The 16,006-nt window shown below is 42.0% G+C and overlaps 1 protein-coding gene across 2 annotated transcripts in view; it reads left to right on the top strand.

The window, feature by feature from the left end:
• mrvi1 (murine retrovirus integration site 1 homolog) overlaps positions 1–16,006 on the top strand; it is a 28,160-nt gene that overhangs the window by 4,673 nt on the left and 7,481 nt on the right. For both annotated transcript variants that reach the window (XM_034579144.1, XM_034579143.1), the window contains exons 14-28: positions 152–207; positions 286–379; positions 464–592; positions 698–783; positions 1,058–1,781; positions 2,260–2,410; positions 5,133–5,161; positions 11,212–11,424; positions 12,926–13,032; positions 13,121–13,182; positions 14,094–14,264; positions 14,440–14,517; positions 14,955–14,992; positions 15,190–15,243; positions 15,528–15,977. In XM_034579144.1, the coding sequence (XP_034435035.1) occupies positions 152–207; positions 286–379; positions 464–592; positions 698–783; positions 1,058–1,781; positions 2,260–2,410; positions 5,133–5,161; positions 11,212–11,424; positions 12,926–13,032; positions 13,121–13,182; positions 14,094–14,264; positions 14,440–14,517; positions 14,955–14,992; positions 15,190–15,243; positions 15,528–15,977 (2,442 nt within the window). The remainder of the gene's footprint in view (positions 1–151; positions 208–285; positions 380–463; positions 593–697; positions 784–1,057; positions 1,782–2,259; positions 2,411–5,132; positions 5,162–11,211; positions 11,425–12,925; positions 13,033–13,120; positions 13,183–14,093; positions 14,265–14,439; positions 14,518–14,954; positions 14,993–15,189; positions 15,244–15,527; positions 15,978–16,006) is intronic.

Here is a 16,006-nt window from a genome sequence, read left to right as displayed (position 1 = left end):
TCAAATTTATTTATGTAGCACAAAAGAAAATGTAATGTGACAACACTAATATCAGCCTTTATATATAAACATTATTTCAGAACTCATTTGCATGTGTTTATATTTTATTTCATGGTTTTTAATGTACCTGTATTCCGTTTTGACGTCGCAGGATCTGCAGTCCGAGCTGATGAGGTTGCAGGAGCATTCACACCAAGTTCTTCTGAGGTAAGACTAATGCTTTTATTCACCAAATATGTATGAGTCAAGTGTTGAATGTGGATTCCTCCTGCTGGTTTCCGACAGGTATGACCGGCACTGCATCAGTCCTCAGAGTCTCTACAGTCGAGATCCTCCGAACCACCGCTCCCTGCAGAGTGAGATGCAGGATATGCCGCAGGTGGGAAACTCTCTTCTTCTGCAGGTTATTTTATCATGGTGACTGATCATCTGTTTTTAATGTTGTTTTATTTGTCTGCTACAGCATCACAGAGCTCTGGACGACATAGGCCTCCCATCCCTCCACACGCACACAGATGATATTCAGAGCATCATTCACAGGATCAAGAGCACGGAAATAGCTCATCTCCTGCAGAATAAGTATCCAGAGTGGGTGAGGAGGCCGCAGACGTTCACCAAAGGACGTTAATTACTACATGCATTCACATGCAGATGTATAATTCTGTCTTATCTCTGGTGTTTCATCTCTCACACACAGGACCCCGCTCCTATAGAAACACAGGAGAGGCCTTTTCCTCATCGCCAGCAGCAACAGGCAAGCATCAAGCAGCAGCTTGTCAATGTGTATGTGAGATTTTTACCTCCCTTTCTCCTCTTATGGTAACGGCCTGGAATCAGTTGATGTTAGTCTCTGTTCCTATGCTTCCTCTAGCTAATAAAAAGGGTATCTGGTTTTGACAGTGTTTTTATAGGCATCTCCGTTATGCAACCAACTGGAGTTACTATCTGATGTGTGTAAGACTGTAACAGGCATAAGTGCAGTTTTAGTACCCCTTGGTATCTACAGACATAACAGTGTGTAAAAGAGATGTTTATAAAGCTGTGGTGGTGGTTTCAGGCTGCAGGAGCTGGAGCTGCAGAAATGTGTGTGGGAGGAGAGAGGGGAGAAGGTGGAGGAGCGGAGGAGAGCCTGGGAGAAGGAGCAAAAGCAAAACCAGACGGGGAGCCCGACTCAGAACCAGGATGGGAAGAAGGTGGCAGTGGTGAACTGGTGGAGAGCCCTCAGCGTGGAGCAGGCTAAGGCCCGCACCAAGGAGACCCAGTCGACCCAGGAGCTCTCTGAGACGCAAGAGAAGCTCCAGCGAGCGGAGAAGACAATCAGTGATATGAAGGAGCAGGTCTGCCACCTGCAAGTCTCTCTCAGATCTGCACTGGAGTGTGTCTCTGAGCAAAAAAACAGCAGTGGAGTTTGTCACATTGACAAAGGGACCAGCACTGAGAGAGTAGTGGCACACAAAGCTGTGGGGACGGTGGTGAAGGATCTGAGGGATGCGGCGGTGACCACGGAGATCAAAGGCGGAGCGGCCTCACAGCAGGAGCAAGCGCAGCTTCAGTTGACCACAAGCAGACTGCTGACAACCCTCAAAAGGATGGAGGCCATGGTCACCAACGCCTTGGAGAAGGCCGAGCTGGTGAGAGAGAGCGAGCAGCGGGTGAGCCAGGTGAGAGCGAGGATGGAGAGCATCACTTGGAGGGTGGAGGAGGCTCTGGGCCGAGCAAGTGACACTGACCAGAAGCTGAATGTCCTGGAGGTCAGGATCGCAGAAAAAGATCCAAACCAGGTTTGTTACAAATCTTTTATCACCTCCACCAAGGAGGCTGTGTTTTCATCTGCGTGTATTTGTGTGTTAGCAGGATTATGCAGAAAGTACCGGATGGAATACCACGAAAAATACATTATAGGTCAGGGAAGATCGCATTCAATTTTGGTACGGATTGGGATCATGGGGCGGATCCAGGAACTTTCTTTAACATTGCAAGATAGAGCTTTTTTAAACATTTGTATTGCTTTCTTAGAGAATAATTAATAAATGGATCTTGATGAAAAAGATATTTAGGGGGCTGATATTTATGATTGTAGTGTTTATGTTGTTTATGTTGAGTACACGTTTTTTTTCACTCACAACACTGAAGAGCAGTGCATGTTGTTGTTTCTTTTTATTTGTGTGTTTTTATCTAATGTTTGAACTCAGAAGTTGATTCTTTACTCATATCATATGTACAGTTATAAATCACTTTTCTCTCTGTACGTCTCTGTAGCATCCAGGTCCTGGTCTGTCGGCTGATCCTGAACCAGAAGTCGCCTGCACCACAGCTGAGTCTGACGTGGAGCCTGAAAACAGAGAAAGAACAGAGAGTCCTCCTCTGTCGCCCGTAATCCCAGAAGTCAGTGAGCCTCCACTCATGAACGGTACGATGGCAGCATAACACTAATACAGCTTCAGTTCTGTCCGGTATGCTGTGAGACACAGATGAATTAAAGCCACTTCCGTTTCAAATGGTTGTCTCTGAGGATGTCTGCAAATAGACTGTGCAGTGTGCAGATATTTATATTGCACACAACAGCTTGTACAGTAAGAGGAACAGAGAATAGGTTCGTGGGGAGTGTGTTATCTATCAAAGGGGGAATCACTGGCGGTCAGAATGATTTTTTTAGGTAAACACACAGAGGGTCAAGTATTTTTAGCTACAGCACATTATTAAACGGCAGCACGTTTATACATTGTCGGTTGTTTAAGTTCAAATCACTTTGTGAGCAGTTGTTCCCTGTTGTTTGATTTATTCTGAAGAGCTTTGAGCTAATTTATTTAAAGACGCTGAGAGATCCAGGCCCTGCAGCTTTCAAAGAACAACAGAAATGTAAATAAATAACAAACTTTAAAAACACATTCAGCACAGGGGGGGGGGGTTTGACTGCCAATGAAGAAAATGAACTGAGAAATAAAGTGGAGAAACATCTACCCTGGCTCTGACCCCAAGGCCCTCCTTATTAAAATGCCATGTTTTGTTTGTACATCCTAAACTAAGATAACCAGCCTCTGGCTACAGCTTCCTATGTACAGCACAAACACTTCCTTTAAAACATTTCTACAATCAAATTAGTCTTTAAGAACTTGTCTTCACAAAACTGAAGGAACATTTTTTCTATATAGCCTGAATCTGATCATTTTCCTGAAATCTGCTGCTTGTGCACAAATAATCTTGATATTTCATTATATATTTTCCAAAACTTACAATGCTAACCCTAATGGGTCGAGGCAAACCTTTTCCCTTTCCGCTCCTCTGCTTTCTCTTTCGTCTTATATGTAATTGTTTATTTGTGATGTAGAGATGAGGTGGGGGCATGGAAGTGGAAGTTGCTGGGAACCAGTGGGTGGGCTCAGGGGGCGGGGGGAGGATATTTTACATGAACAGGCAGCACTTATGTCTTCTTGAGTGTTTACTCTATAGCCTCCTGTCTGAAGTTTAAATTGTCCAACTGCATCTCAAGTTGGTATGTTCACTGCCTGTGCATTAAGATATGGATGGTGCAGTTCAATCCAGCTATTGTCAATGACTATGTGAGGAAGATTTTTATCTTATTTGGAGTTCTTCCCAAACACTTAAAACTTTAGATGTTGGCACTGCTTCAAGAATACTTAAAAAAAAGCTGGACATGTTGATGTAAAGCATTAAAGTAAATGAACGAAGAAAACACGACTAAATAAAACAAAAAAGCACATTTTTAAGGATGTACTAAGAATTCACAGAAACTTAACCAGAGTGGAATTAGAATATTTTTAAATCAATATCTATGAATTATTCCCTGGGATAAAAGGGAAAATGGGGAAAAATCTGTCAATGTTAAAGAGAGTAAAAAAAAAAGACACTGCATCTTTTCACCCAGTTTTGTTGTAATCATAATACAAATACATAATAAAATATGTTATGAATACACTTGGTGGCATATCATATTCCAAACATCTATAAAAATGTAGAAGACTCATGACACACTGTCGGCTCACAGCTCTGTGAGACGGAACTCTTCATCCATTAAGGCTTTTAAAACAATTTTATATTCCTCCTTTATCTACTTTAAACTAATAAAACATTAATGTGAGATATTAAATCAACTTTGGCCTCATCACTGTAACAGTACAAAGGAGTTAAACCTCTTTTTAGGTTTTATGTTGCTGTTAGCCACAGTCAGCCTGCGTGATGATGAATCAAGATCCACTGAAGACTGGATGTAAATAATTTAGAAACGCAGTGAGTCTCTAATGCCCCCAGAGTTGGCTACAGTATAAACAATCTGCTCTTTGATGAGCGATCATTAAATGAAAGGAGGGTGGAAACACCAAAATCTCTGTTGCTGGATAATAAGAATTAACTTGTGGTGAGGCTGAACTCTTCCAGGACAAGACAGATTGTGTAGATCATGGGGATAAAAACAGAAACACGCGTATGCGATGGCGTCTGAAGGGAAAACAAGGTTATATTAGGACCAATGTGTGGAAGTGGACATAGCTGCCAAGATATTCCCAGCATCTACGGCAGCTCCCGTCTGCGTGGCCTCCATTCCACGCTTTTCGTCAGGGATGTGTGTGATGAGTTATGACGTCTAATCTGGCTGTGAAATTCTCGGAAGTGTTGTTTTTTTCGAATCCGTATCCTCTCAGAAGTGAATGATACTGTTTTAGTTGGAGCTCCTTGAGAGCCACGTATTGCTGTTAAGCTCTGACGGCGCTCTAAACATCTTAAAGGGGCTGGAATCACAATATCACCAAGCAGGCCGAGAGCTTTCAACCAGCGGATCAAGCGCCTGGTGCACTCGAGGTGGTTGCCAGGTTATTGTTGCCCATAGTTATGGAGGTAGGAGGGTGAGGGCTGAGGGGGCTGAGACACTTCCTGAAACAAGAGTTACAGTAGTTAGTACTAATCAGGTGAACATCCCATCACCAGTGTCAGCCTCACAGGACATAAAACTCAATTTGCTTCTTCCCTGTCTGTTTTCTCTTTATCTCTCTCGCTCTCTCTCTTTCCTTTCTTTCTTTTTGTGTTTTTAACGACGTCATGACATTTGCATTGCACATGGTTCCTGTCAAATGCAAATCAACTGTCTTCACCGTGTGTCTGTGCTCTGGCTCCAACAGGCAGCGCAGGATGCGGCAGCTGCAGCAAGGTGAGACACTGCTGCTTGTATTACTGATACTGATATAATATCTGCTTGTAGAGGGGGAACTGCAGGTTGTGTGTTTCTGTGTCTTTATTACTGACCTGTTGGACATGTTATTTAGTAGAGGAGACTTTCCTGATACTGTACCACTTTCTTTGAAGCTTGTAGTGTAAAGATAGTGCAACTGATCTTTTTAGCTTTGTGATTTGGGCGTTTGTGGAAAATAACTTAAGTTGCAATAACTATCATACTAAGTATGATTCTGAGGCACATGTACTTGCACTTTATATTACTTTCTACTATTCTATAAATCACAGAAAATGTTGTACTTTATTGTACTGCATTTATTAGACAATTATACTGTAGTTATTAATTAACATTAACAGTAAATGATCCCAGCGACATCATCAGTTGCATTTATCTGCAAAACTACTTTTAATTCTACTACTCACTACCCTGTATTTGTTTGTAATAGTACCTACTGTAAGTATTCAATGGTGAATGTTGGACTTTTACTTTGACTATATTCCATTTATACCTTATATAACTTGTATTTAGTAAAGAATCCAAACCCTTTTCTATCACGCTCTTTGGTTAAAACACCACAATCTCAATCCTGACATAAATTAAAAGAAGATTTTCACTTGATTTGGTTTAGATAAGAAGAACATCTGACCTTTTTGCACACATCAGTCCTTTGATGAACAATTTCCTTCACTATCATCTCACGTTAATTCAAACTGTGATGCTGTAATTCACTGTGAACGTCAGCTGTGTTCCCCCGAACAACGTGACTGCTCTGCTTTTTTCTTTCTTTCAGTTCTTTTTTACACAAAATTCGGTATGATCGCAGCCCCTTAAAACCTCTCACCGCTAAAAAGCAGCACAAATGGTTAAGCTCACCGAACAGTAAAGATCTTCAAGAGCTCGGGAAGTGGATGCGTGGATTCCTCTCAGGCTGCAGAGTAAACACAGATCAGACAGATGGGATCTATCCATCTATCTATCAGCCGCACACAAACATGCCCCTGCATCTACAACAACACACAAACTAGACTCCTACTGCTCCAACACTACACAAACCAAAACAAGCCCCTGAAGAAATGCCATATTTTTCCAACTTTCTTCAGAGTGAAGTTGAGGGATGATCAGTGGAGCACACACACACACACACACACACACCCACACACACGGCACATGCACACACACACACTCCACAGCAGCCCAAAGAAGCATACAGAGCCCTTCTCCTTAAATGGTCAAAGCTCCCAGGAGTGAAAGAAAGGCTGCTGCTGAAAAAAGACAGGGAACAGAGGGGACGGGAGAAGGAAGGAGAAGCCCCGAGGATAGAGGAGTTTTCTGAAGGAAAGGCTGAGAGGGTGACAGTTTGACTGTGGGAAGTCGCTCTCAGTTGCAGGGGACCAGCGGGAGTGTGTGTGTCTGCTTCTCTACAGCAGTGGACTCAGGTAATGTGTGTGCTGCCTGAGGACAGGTTTGGACGGTGGGCTGCTGGTGAGCTGGGGGGTCTTTGCTTGTCCTGGTTTCAGGTGGACACACGTGTTGCTGCAGTGGATGCAACTTCAGCTCTTTGAGCAGTTGGCTAGGGAGCGAGTGTTTTGGGGATTTTTTGTTGTTGTTGGTCTGACTTGTAGCTTCTGCGGTGAGTTTACATGATCTTGTATTTTCTTCAGCGTGTATGATGCATTTTTTAAAGTCAGTGGGTTTATCTTCCCTCTCACCTGACTTGTCCACTGACTCTGTCCATCCATTTCTTTTTTCTCTCTCTCGCACTTCCTCTGACATGTTATCTCAGACTGTGGCTCCGTAGCAACCACTTCCTCTGCGGGCCCTGTGCTCACTGCTTCACACAACCAAATTTTAAACAAATCTGGCATGAGGGAGTGGGCTTATGTAACAGGAGGAGGAGGAGGAGGAGGAGGAGGATCGCGGTCCCCTTGACTCCCTCTGAGGAAAGGGGCAGCGAGGCCTGGCCGCAGTGAGTAGTTCATTCTGACTCTGATGGAGGAAGAAGTTTTATTATAGAACATAACTGTAAAGAACAAGATATTGATGTCCTTGTGTCGTGGTGGTGCAGGGGCTCTCTCTCTCTGTTTTCAGTCTTGTATGACCTGCACAGGAAATCATCTGCGTGATTCAATTACTTTTCAATATTTATCTGAGTCTGTCTGCCAGGGAAACACACGGCGCCTAGTCGAGCCTCCCACAGTGCAGGTTGGCATCTTTGTTTGGACAGTGGTCATTTGCCAGAGGTAATAGTTTCTTCTGTGTCGTCAGCAGAAGAAACAAAAACTGGTTAAGGGATTTTTTTGGCTCAAAAGCAAGATTCTGTCGTTTAAAGACTTTTTACTTGTTGCATTTGTGTGATTGTTTAGTTTAAAGTAAAATGGACTTAAAAGACACGGCTGCATTCTCAGATGGGATATTCAAACGTTTGAGATGATCTGTGATTTCTTTGCTGTTCTTCTTCGTGCTCTCCTTATTTGGCCTATTTTGTTGTAGAAGAAGTAGAATATTAATGAATGAATAAATCTATAATTTAAGTTTGCCACAGAAAATGCAGGTGGTTGTTACCAAAGCTGTCCTGGCAATTACATCATCACATTAGAAATACTCGCTCTCATATTTATATTCATATATGCAATAGAACCTCAAAAGTGATCTGTCTCCATGTAAAAAACAACTGAGACTCAGACAGAAGTTTACACTTTTAAATATGAGAATCAGGTGAAATTACAAGATGTCAACGAAAGATAAACGTTCTCAGTTTCTTCAGCTGCAAGAAATTCAACATTAAACTCAACAGTTGTGTAGTAAAACAGCTTTTTAAAGTATGAAACCATCTGTACTAAATGCTCCTGCAGGCGGAGAGAGAGAGAGAGAGAGAGAGGTGGCTGTACTCTTGCGTGACAGTATTCCTGTAGTCAGGAAATATCTGCCATTCTGTGGAAGATAGTTAAACAACCCATTTCCTCCCCAGTGACTCACAGCCTTTCTGTCCCTATACGTTCCCAAGAACTTGTCATGCTTGCGATGACACTGAGCAGCTCGGATTTGTCCGGTGTGAAGTGCGTGCCATATTATATCCCAGAAATAACCAATAATCCGTCACACCTTTCCCTCCTCGCCTTATTCATCAGCTGGTGAATCGAGATGACAACAGGGGCAGTGAAAACACAGCCACACCTGCGCTGGTCATGGATACAGTATGTAAATCTCTCTATTTTTAGCGAGACCATGACAGATAGAGAGGCACTCTGAGTGCACTGTGCTCCTCCAGGAGGTGAAATCTGCTCCTGACTCCTCTATACAATAGACCTATACAATAATAATAATACAATAATAAATTTCTATTTTTTAAGTACCAACAGCTTCCAAATTGTGACTATTTGCTGTATGACTGAATATCTTGAACATATTAACTGAAGATATTTGAAGATGTCCCTTTTGACTCTGGCAAAATAAGATATGATGGGATTAGTCTTATATGAGTAAATGACTAAATTAATCAGCAAAGAAATTAAGAATTAAAATGCGATATAGTTTTGCTATATATCCACAGCGAGTGGTAGTGCAGGTTTTGTTTTTGATTTGAACATGCAGTCACATTTTGACAGATATTATATGTACATAGATATCATGGGTTGTCTGATGCTGATACAACATTGACCATTAATGCCAATAATATGAGTGTATATTCACTTTCCTGACTCCATCTTTTATCTGAGTGACAAGATGCCTTCATTTCCTCAGATGCAGTAACTGATCAGTTATTTCCTTTTTCCTTGTGTCTAAATGCTGCATCATTGTTCTTTACAGTTGGTTTTCCACTTACATCACACATATGTGTTAATTTTATGTTCTCATCACTGACAGTGTCTTTCCACCATAAACTAAGACTAAGATTGTAAGTCACACTGTTTATCTGCCTTAAGTGGGAAAACAACATTGTAGTGTGGAGAAATCATTTCTCCTCTCTTATCTCCCTGCTCATATTTGTATTGTTTTCATAATCTATCCATGGGACCCTCTGTTTGTTTTACTCTGTCCCTCTGGAGCTCAGTGAGCCTGTGAGAACAAGTAACACTGAACGTAGCAGAGTCTGACAACAACTCGGTGCATCCGAGTCACTCTGACAGTTTCTGCCCAAAACACTTTCTGGCTGATGAAAGCCACAGTGTGGGAACAAGAACACACGTAACTAGCTTCGCCGGCTCCGTCATGAGTCGTATTTATTTGCCTTTTCAATCCCTCAGTGAGTTTTGCTGTTTTTGTTAATTGCTTCTCTCAACATCAGGAAATAATAAAATCTCTGCTTATTATTTCATGATTATACAAGAATCTAAGACTTGAAAGGCATCTTTATTCTAAAATGTTTCCATCGAAGGAAGGTTTAGTTAACATATTTAATATCTGAAAGGTGCCTTGATGTGGCATTGTCTTGTAAACCAACTCATGTTAACATTGAGTGTTTCTCACCAGAGTCCCTGTGGTCTAACAAATGTGTTGAATCCATTTCCGCCATTGTAAAGTGAAGTGTGACCACTGGTATGATGTGAAAAACCAGGGTCTTTTCCTACCAATAAAAAAACGACCCCGAGGGTCAGTAGCCTATTACGACCCATAGTTACATTTTATTGTTAAGCACCATCTAGTGGTTGTGTGAAAAAGCAACAGTCATTTCAGCTAACGCCCAATAACAACATGTTTATGTCACTGTAACTATGATCAGTTCAGGAGGAGGAGATGTTGGAATGGTTGGCGGAGTCGACAAAACTTTATATTTTATCATTAGGGACCACTGTCCATTTCCCGTGTTGTTTCCTCTGACCTTGACCATGATTGTTGTATAACCTTGTGTGTTTTGTATTGTAACCATGACAATGAAGGTCCTCTAACTTAAATGCTTATTTTACCTGAACCCAAACAGTCTATTTATTTTTCAACATCAAGCTTTTCAGCATCTCTGATTCATGAGTTGTACCACAGGGACAGAAAAGCTATACGTTTGTTAATACTTGTTGGCCATTTCTAGACATTTTGGTGCCCTGGGTGAGACTTTCAGCCCCTTAGAGTCTGATCTTTATGCCATAATTGTTATAATAATTTCATAATAGTTGCAGAAGCGACAACAAGTGATTTGGATTTGACTGGCTCAAAACATCAGCGTGTAGATGGCATCAGTGAAGATAGTGTCAATGTGTTTTGTCCACAGTTTGGATCTCGTGATCGAACAAATAATAGGTCATCTGGTTTTGGATTCTTATGCAGCGCTGAGGGCAGATGAACTGTGTTGTCACAAGATAAGCAGCAGCCAGTAGGTTATTGTTATTTCTGCTTTCCTGCACCTGTAGTGTACTGTGGGGTTTATATTTTAACAGTCTAGTTCATGCATTTGACAGCAGAGATGGATTATTAAAAGCTGAGAGGGCTTCTATCAATAAACCGTTTTCTTCCTTCTCTTTGGTGCTCCTCCAGCAGGGGGCACCCTCAGCAAATTCCCCATCCCTTAAAAAACACTCAGAAACAAACAGCAACATGTAAATTCTGTTTGTCAAACACAATCTATGGATATCTTGAAATGAATATTCATGTTTTTCTTTGCTTATACTTTGCCTCAAAGTATTTTCTGATCTTCATTTGATCCCCAGGTGGTGGGACAATGATTGATACCCACAATTTTAAAAGCCAAACACTTGAGTCGTATTCAAAATTCAGTTTAAAGGAAGAGGTTTTCTTTCTGATAATTTAGTCACAGTCTGTTGGGAACGTTTGCTAATACCGCCGTTGCAAAGCAGTAGAGGATGAAGCTATTTTGGGATTTGTTTATAATGAGAATGTTTGGTTCTGTGTATCATATATTTAGCTGTGGTCAGAAATCCAGAAAGGATTTTTTCTTCAGAATTTTAACATTCAAGTTTCTCAGACAATTAAAAAAAGGATCAGAAGTTCCCATACTGATCTTCTGCATATGTCCCTGTCCACACATAACATGCGCGTGTTTGTGTCTTCGTGTGTTTGTGTTCTCTCCGCTCCAGGAGGAGGAGGAACACGTACTGCAGGAATCTCCTTCTGAGCAAAGTGACCAGAACTCCGGGGCGTCCTGCGACAAAGCTCCTGCTGCTGAGAGACCTTTTATTTTCCCCCACACCCGCTCTCACCCCCCACTGCTCCCCAGCATGCCCACACTGCCCGAGGAAGAGGAGGATTCCCCAGAGGACCTGGACAGTTCCTCCAGCTCTCCCAGCACAGTGAGTGGCAGAGGCCTCAGCTGTCCAGAACAAAAAATGACTAAATGTTACAGTTTTTATTTCAGATCAAATTAAACAGGATCCTCTCATCATCCACTACACCACAGAGCGTTTCAGTTTCGGAGAGCAACACAACAACATGATGAATATAAAACCTGAAGGGCCACACACAGAATCTTACTCTTGTTCTGCAGACAACAATGTGTTAAACAGTTGGCCGTCTCAGTCCTCTGAGAACATTGCCTTCCGCTGTAGTCGCTCATAAACACACAGGCCAGATAAGACGTCTCTGCAGAATGCAATGAAGCTGTATAATCTAATCTTCAGGGCATAGACCAACACAATAATAGTATACAGCTTTATGTACACACTTTCTGTATCCTGTCAGCACGGTTACCATCTAGTGCAAAGATGAGAGGAGCTGCAAGGGAATTAGAGTTGGATCTGTGTTTGTGTTTACTTGATTTGATAGTAAGAAAAAAAGTTCATACTGTAAAACTCAAAATTGAATGACCTTTAATTTGGTATAGTTTGGGTATAACACATTTCTCTTAATTTGTTCCATATTCATGCTCATTGTTTGAAATCACTTTTTACTCGTGTCTTTATTTTGTGTCTTTATTTGAGAGCAGACAAATAAGAGGAGTCAAACCAGGGACATTTATGATCAGTAAACCCTTGAACATGATGGTTCATAGATCTAACAAATATCAGAACGTAACAATGTACAGCAAAAAAGTTAAATCGGAAAACCCCTCTATATTTGCCTGCTTTAACAAATGAGAAGCTTATTTTTCCTTGAAGTGAGCATCTCTTCCCTCCTCTGTCACATTTTTACGATAATCAAACCCACGAACACTAAGTCTAACTCCAGTATGGTGAAGTCTATTGAACCGTTTATTATAGGTTTACAAAGACAGCTGTCTAAATGTCACACTGGTGGATGCAAATCTTCTTTCTTTTGCATAGTTCTGTGCAGAACGTCTGCGGTCGGGGATTATTCTCTGAGCAAAGCAGGAAGTTATGTTTGTGGCCATTTTATTAATTGCTAATTTATTTTGTAATATACACAACTGCAGTACAACGCAAACGGTTTACAATATACAAACTATGAATCTAGTTTTAAATACCTGCATTATGCCTTTGATTGGTATGTGCTTATGATTTACATAGCCAGTGTGGTGTTTCATTACCACAAACAAGCAGACAAACAAATATATCCAACAGTGTTTAGTGTACTGTCAAGTACTTAAATGCAGCACGAAAGACCGAGATTGATGAAAACTGGGGGGGGGGGGGGGGTCCACAGCTCAATTTGACCACTCAGCAGAGGGCGTACCTCCGACAACACTCATAATTTTCAGTTCCTTCATATGTGCCTGAAAATAAATCCTAGATTCGCCCCTGATCCGGAACAGCACCAAAGATTAATAGGTTCTTCGCTGACCCCTACCACATCCTTCCAGCAAGTTTCATTGGAAATCTGTTTTTATTTCTGCAGTCTGTACCTTGTGAAACCCGAGCTGTCGTCATGACTGCGCCCACCATCGTCTACCCACAGCAGGCCACCATCGTCCAACAAGATGGTCGTCCCATGGAACAGGCCAGGTACGTGTGACCCTCTGCCATCGGTTTGCTTGAACTTCAGCTGTAAACAAGGACAATGTGACTGAATTATTACGGTTTCCTCTGTCAGGCCGCACAGTCCCAGAGCTCGCCTGACCAGAAACTCCACTGGAGGACCCATCACCACAGTCGGTGCGCACGCACGCACGCACGCACGCACGCACGCAGGCACGCACACGCACACACACGCACACACACACACACAGTGCAGAATAAATGATTCCTAAAAATAAACACACCACCATGAGAACTATTTTGATATTATCACCAGCAACATTCACTACAGTCAATCTGTTTTTCTGTGTTTTCTTTTCTAAAGTGGATATTTGAAACACAGCAATGCCTCCTCTGTCAAACTATGATTTCAAAACAGCTTTGATTTCATTTTCCTAAAAGATTTCATGTGATGAATAAAAACACAGCCGTGTGTCCTCGTACAGGCCTGAAACTCTCATCACCAGATTTATTGGCTCACGTCCAACTGTGAGTCCTTCGTCGCCCTTAAACGGAGAAATCCCACTTAAATATCCATAAGACACAACTCATCTCTAACTGAGGCCAACCCAGCAGCTCTCACTCACTTTTAAAACATAAAAACATACATTTCTTAAAGATTATAGATCAAATTCATTCATTTTAAATATCTAATTTTATTATCAGAAGCTTTATTTGGAAAAGGCCATAAACCTACTGATTCAAATTGATGTTTGTCCAAAACCAGCTAAATAAATGTAGAAGAAAATCTGTAATCTTTTTAAGTAGTAGGTATTACTCATGATACAGGTGTTACTCATGTTGTAGTGACCAACATCTGTTTATACGTTCATATCATATATACTTCTCATCCCTATGGAGATAAAAGTTAAGTCCTCATAATGTAAATCATTAAATGTTAGGTTGGAGACATGTTTTAAGGTTAGGATGAGGGTTAATGTGTGTGTGTGTGTGTGTGTGTGTGTGTGTGTGTGTGTGTGTGTGTGTGTGTGTGTGTGTGTGTGTGTGTGTGTGTGTGTGTGTGTGTGTGTGTGTGTCACTCTCCTCAGACAGCACAGGTAACGTGATCGACCTGGTGAAAGATCCGCTGCCGGAGCTGCAGCTCTCTGAGGAGGATCGACAGAAGAACCTGGAGCTGCTCGAACAGGCCAAAAAGGTCAGCGACCGCTTCCTGACGCGCCGAGGCCGCCGCTCCACCAGCAGCACAGACTCACCCACAGGTAGAGCAGGCACAGACTTATTTCTTGAACATTGGTTGAATCATGAATCAGGCATTGTTCTTTTTTTTTTTTGTCGTAATACATTTTAAAGAAATTTGACACTTGAGGTTCTGAATGTATACACTTTTCCATTTTGTTCTCACTGAAGTAACTTTTAGTTTTTCCCCCCCCCCAGGTCTTTCTCCTACTCTAAGTCCATCATCCTCACCGTGCTCGTCTAGAAGCAGCTCTCTGACTGTGGCCCCACAAACTGGTGTGTACTGTTCTTCTTCCTTAGTATGAAATTCTTCTGTATTTACTATTCATTTTAAAGTTTTGTACTATTTTCTGTCGTTCAAAGGGCAGGTGTGTAGGATTTAGAGCTGGCAGACATGGGAGATAATGTTTTGATCCGTGTATAATCACCTGAAAGCAATAATCATTGTGTTTTTGTCAGTTTAAACTGAGCCGTTCATATCTATAAGACATAGAAACTTGAATCTCTTCCTCTGAGTCCGCCATGTTTCCACACTCGCCCAGAATGCACAAACCAAACCCTGTTCCTGGCGTGCAGTGTTTTTACATGACCCAGCTGATTGCATTCTCCCTTCTCAACATGAAATGATGATAAATCCTTCATACTACTCCTTAAATTAACGTTCATTGGACTTTTTGAGTATGATTTTGTTCGTTGTTTTTCTGCTTTGTCAGCTGCGGGACCTTCAGAGTCGACTCAGTCTGTTGGCCAGGTAAAGAAATCACTGGTCTGCTATAATTTCGTACCTAATGTAAGACACTTGTGTCTGTGTTGGAAATGTGCTAAGCAATTAGAAATGTACACGTCTTAACAATTAGAAAAACTCTGTCTGATTTTAATTGATAGTTCATTATTGATCCAAGGAATATTCATTAACATCAGAAAACGTGCTGTGCTGATCTCTTGTAGCTTCTAGAGGTTCCTTCAGGGCGAGAGCAGACTGAAGTAACGGCCCAGGATCAGGAGGTCAGACCAACAGACTTACTCACTGCATTTGTAACTATTTGACTGATAATTTGACTTTTTTAAACTAACACCTCTGTGGTGTCAACGTTTTAATTGACCAGTAGCCCAAAGGACTGCTGTGTCTGAGCATAAAGCCTCTACAGACTATTTCAATATTTTTGCATCTTTGAATTTAGTGTGTGTGTGTTTCAATGCAAATATGAAATTCTAATGCCACAGGTTTATTCAAACATAAAAACTGTAAACTGTATTACTAACAGTCATTATGTTGGTGACCTCAGGGCAGGCTGTTGGTGGACTGGAAGCCCACTGAGAAGAGGAAAGTGTCCTCTGGGACTCTAACGCCCCGTTTTGCTGTTCAGAAGGAGAACTGTGATCCCACTGGACCTAAGAGTCCCCCGGCGGTCAATAAAGCAGATGAGGGCGCCGGTTCAGGCCAAAGCCCCAACCAGGCCCCAGCCACAGGAGTGGCCAAGCCCGTCCTCCGACCCCCCACTCAGCTGGCCCCCTGTACAGCAGAGATAAAGACAATCGGGGCCTTCCCTCCGCTAATGAGAGCAGTTTCCTGGGATGCTGTGGGCAGCCTTAATTCTAGAAACGGAGCGCCGAGTTTCCCTCCGAAAGCAGAGGACACTTTCTCAGACAAGCCCAGAGATGTGTTGAAGTCTTCAGGGTACAAGGACCTCTCTGCCCCGCCGGGGGGTGTGCCCAAACTGTCTAAACTCAGAGAGGTAAAGCATTGGTGAAGAGGATTTTATAA

This window comes from Hippoglossus hippoglossus, chromosome 3, assembly GCF_009819705.1.
Source record: "Hippoglossus hippoglossus isolate fHipHip1 chromosome 3, fHipHip1.pri, whole genome shotgun sequence".
Classification (NCBI taxonomy): Eukaryota; Metazoa; Chordata; class Actinopteri; order Pleuronectiformes; family Pleuronectidae; genus Hippoglossus; species Hippoglossus hippoglossus.
This window is presented reverse-complemented; position numbering and strand designations above follow the sequence as displayed.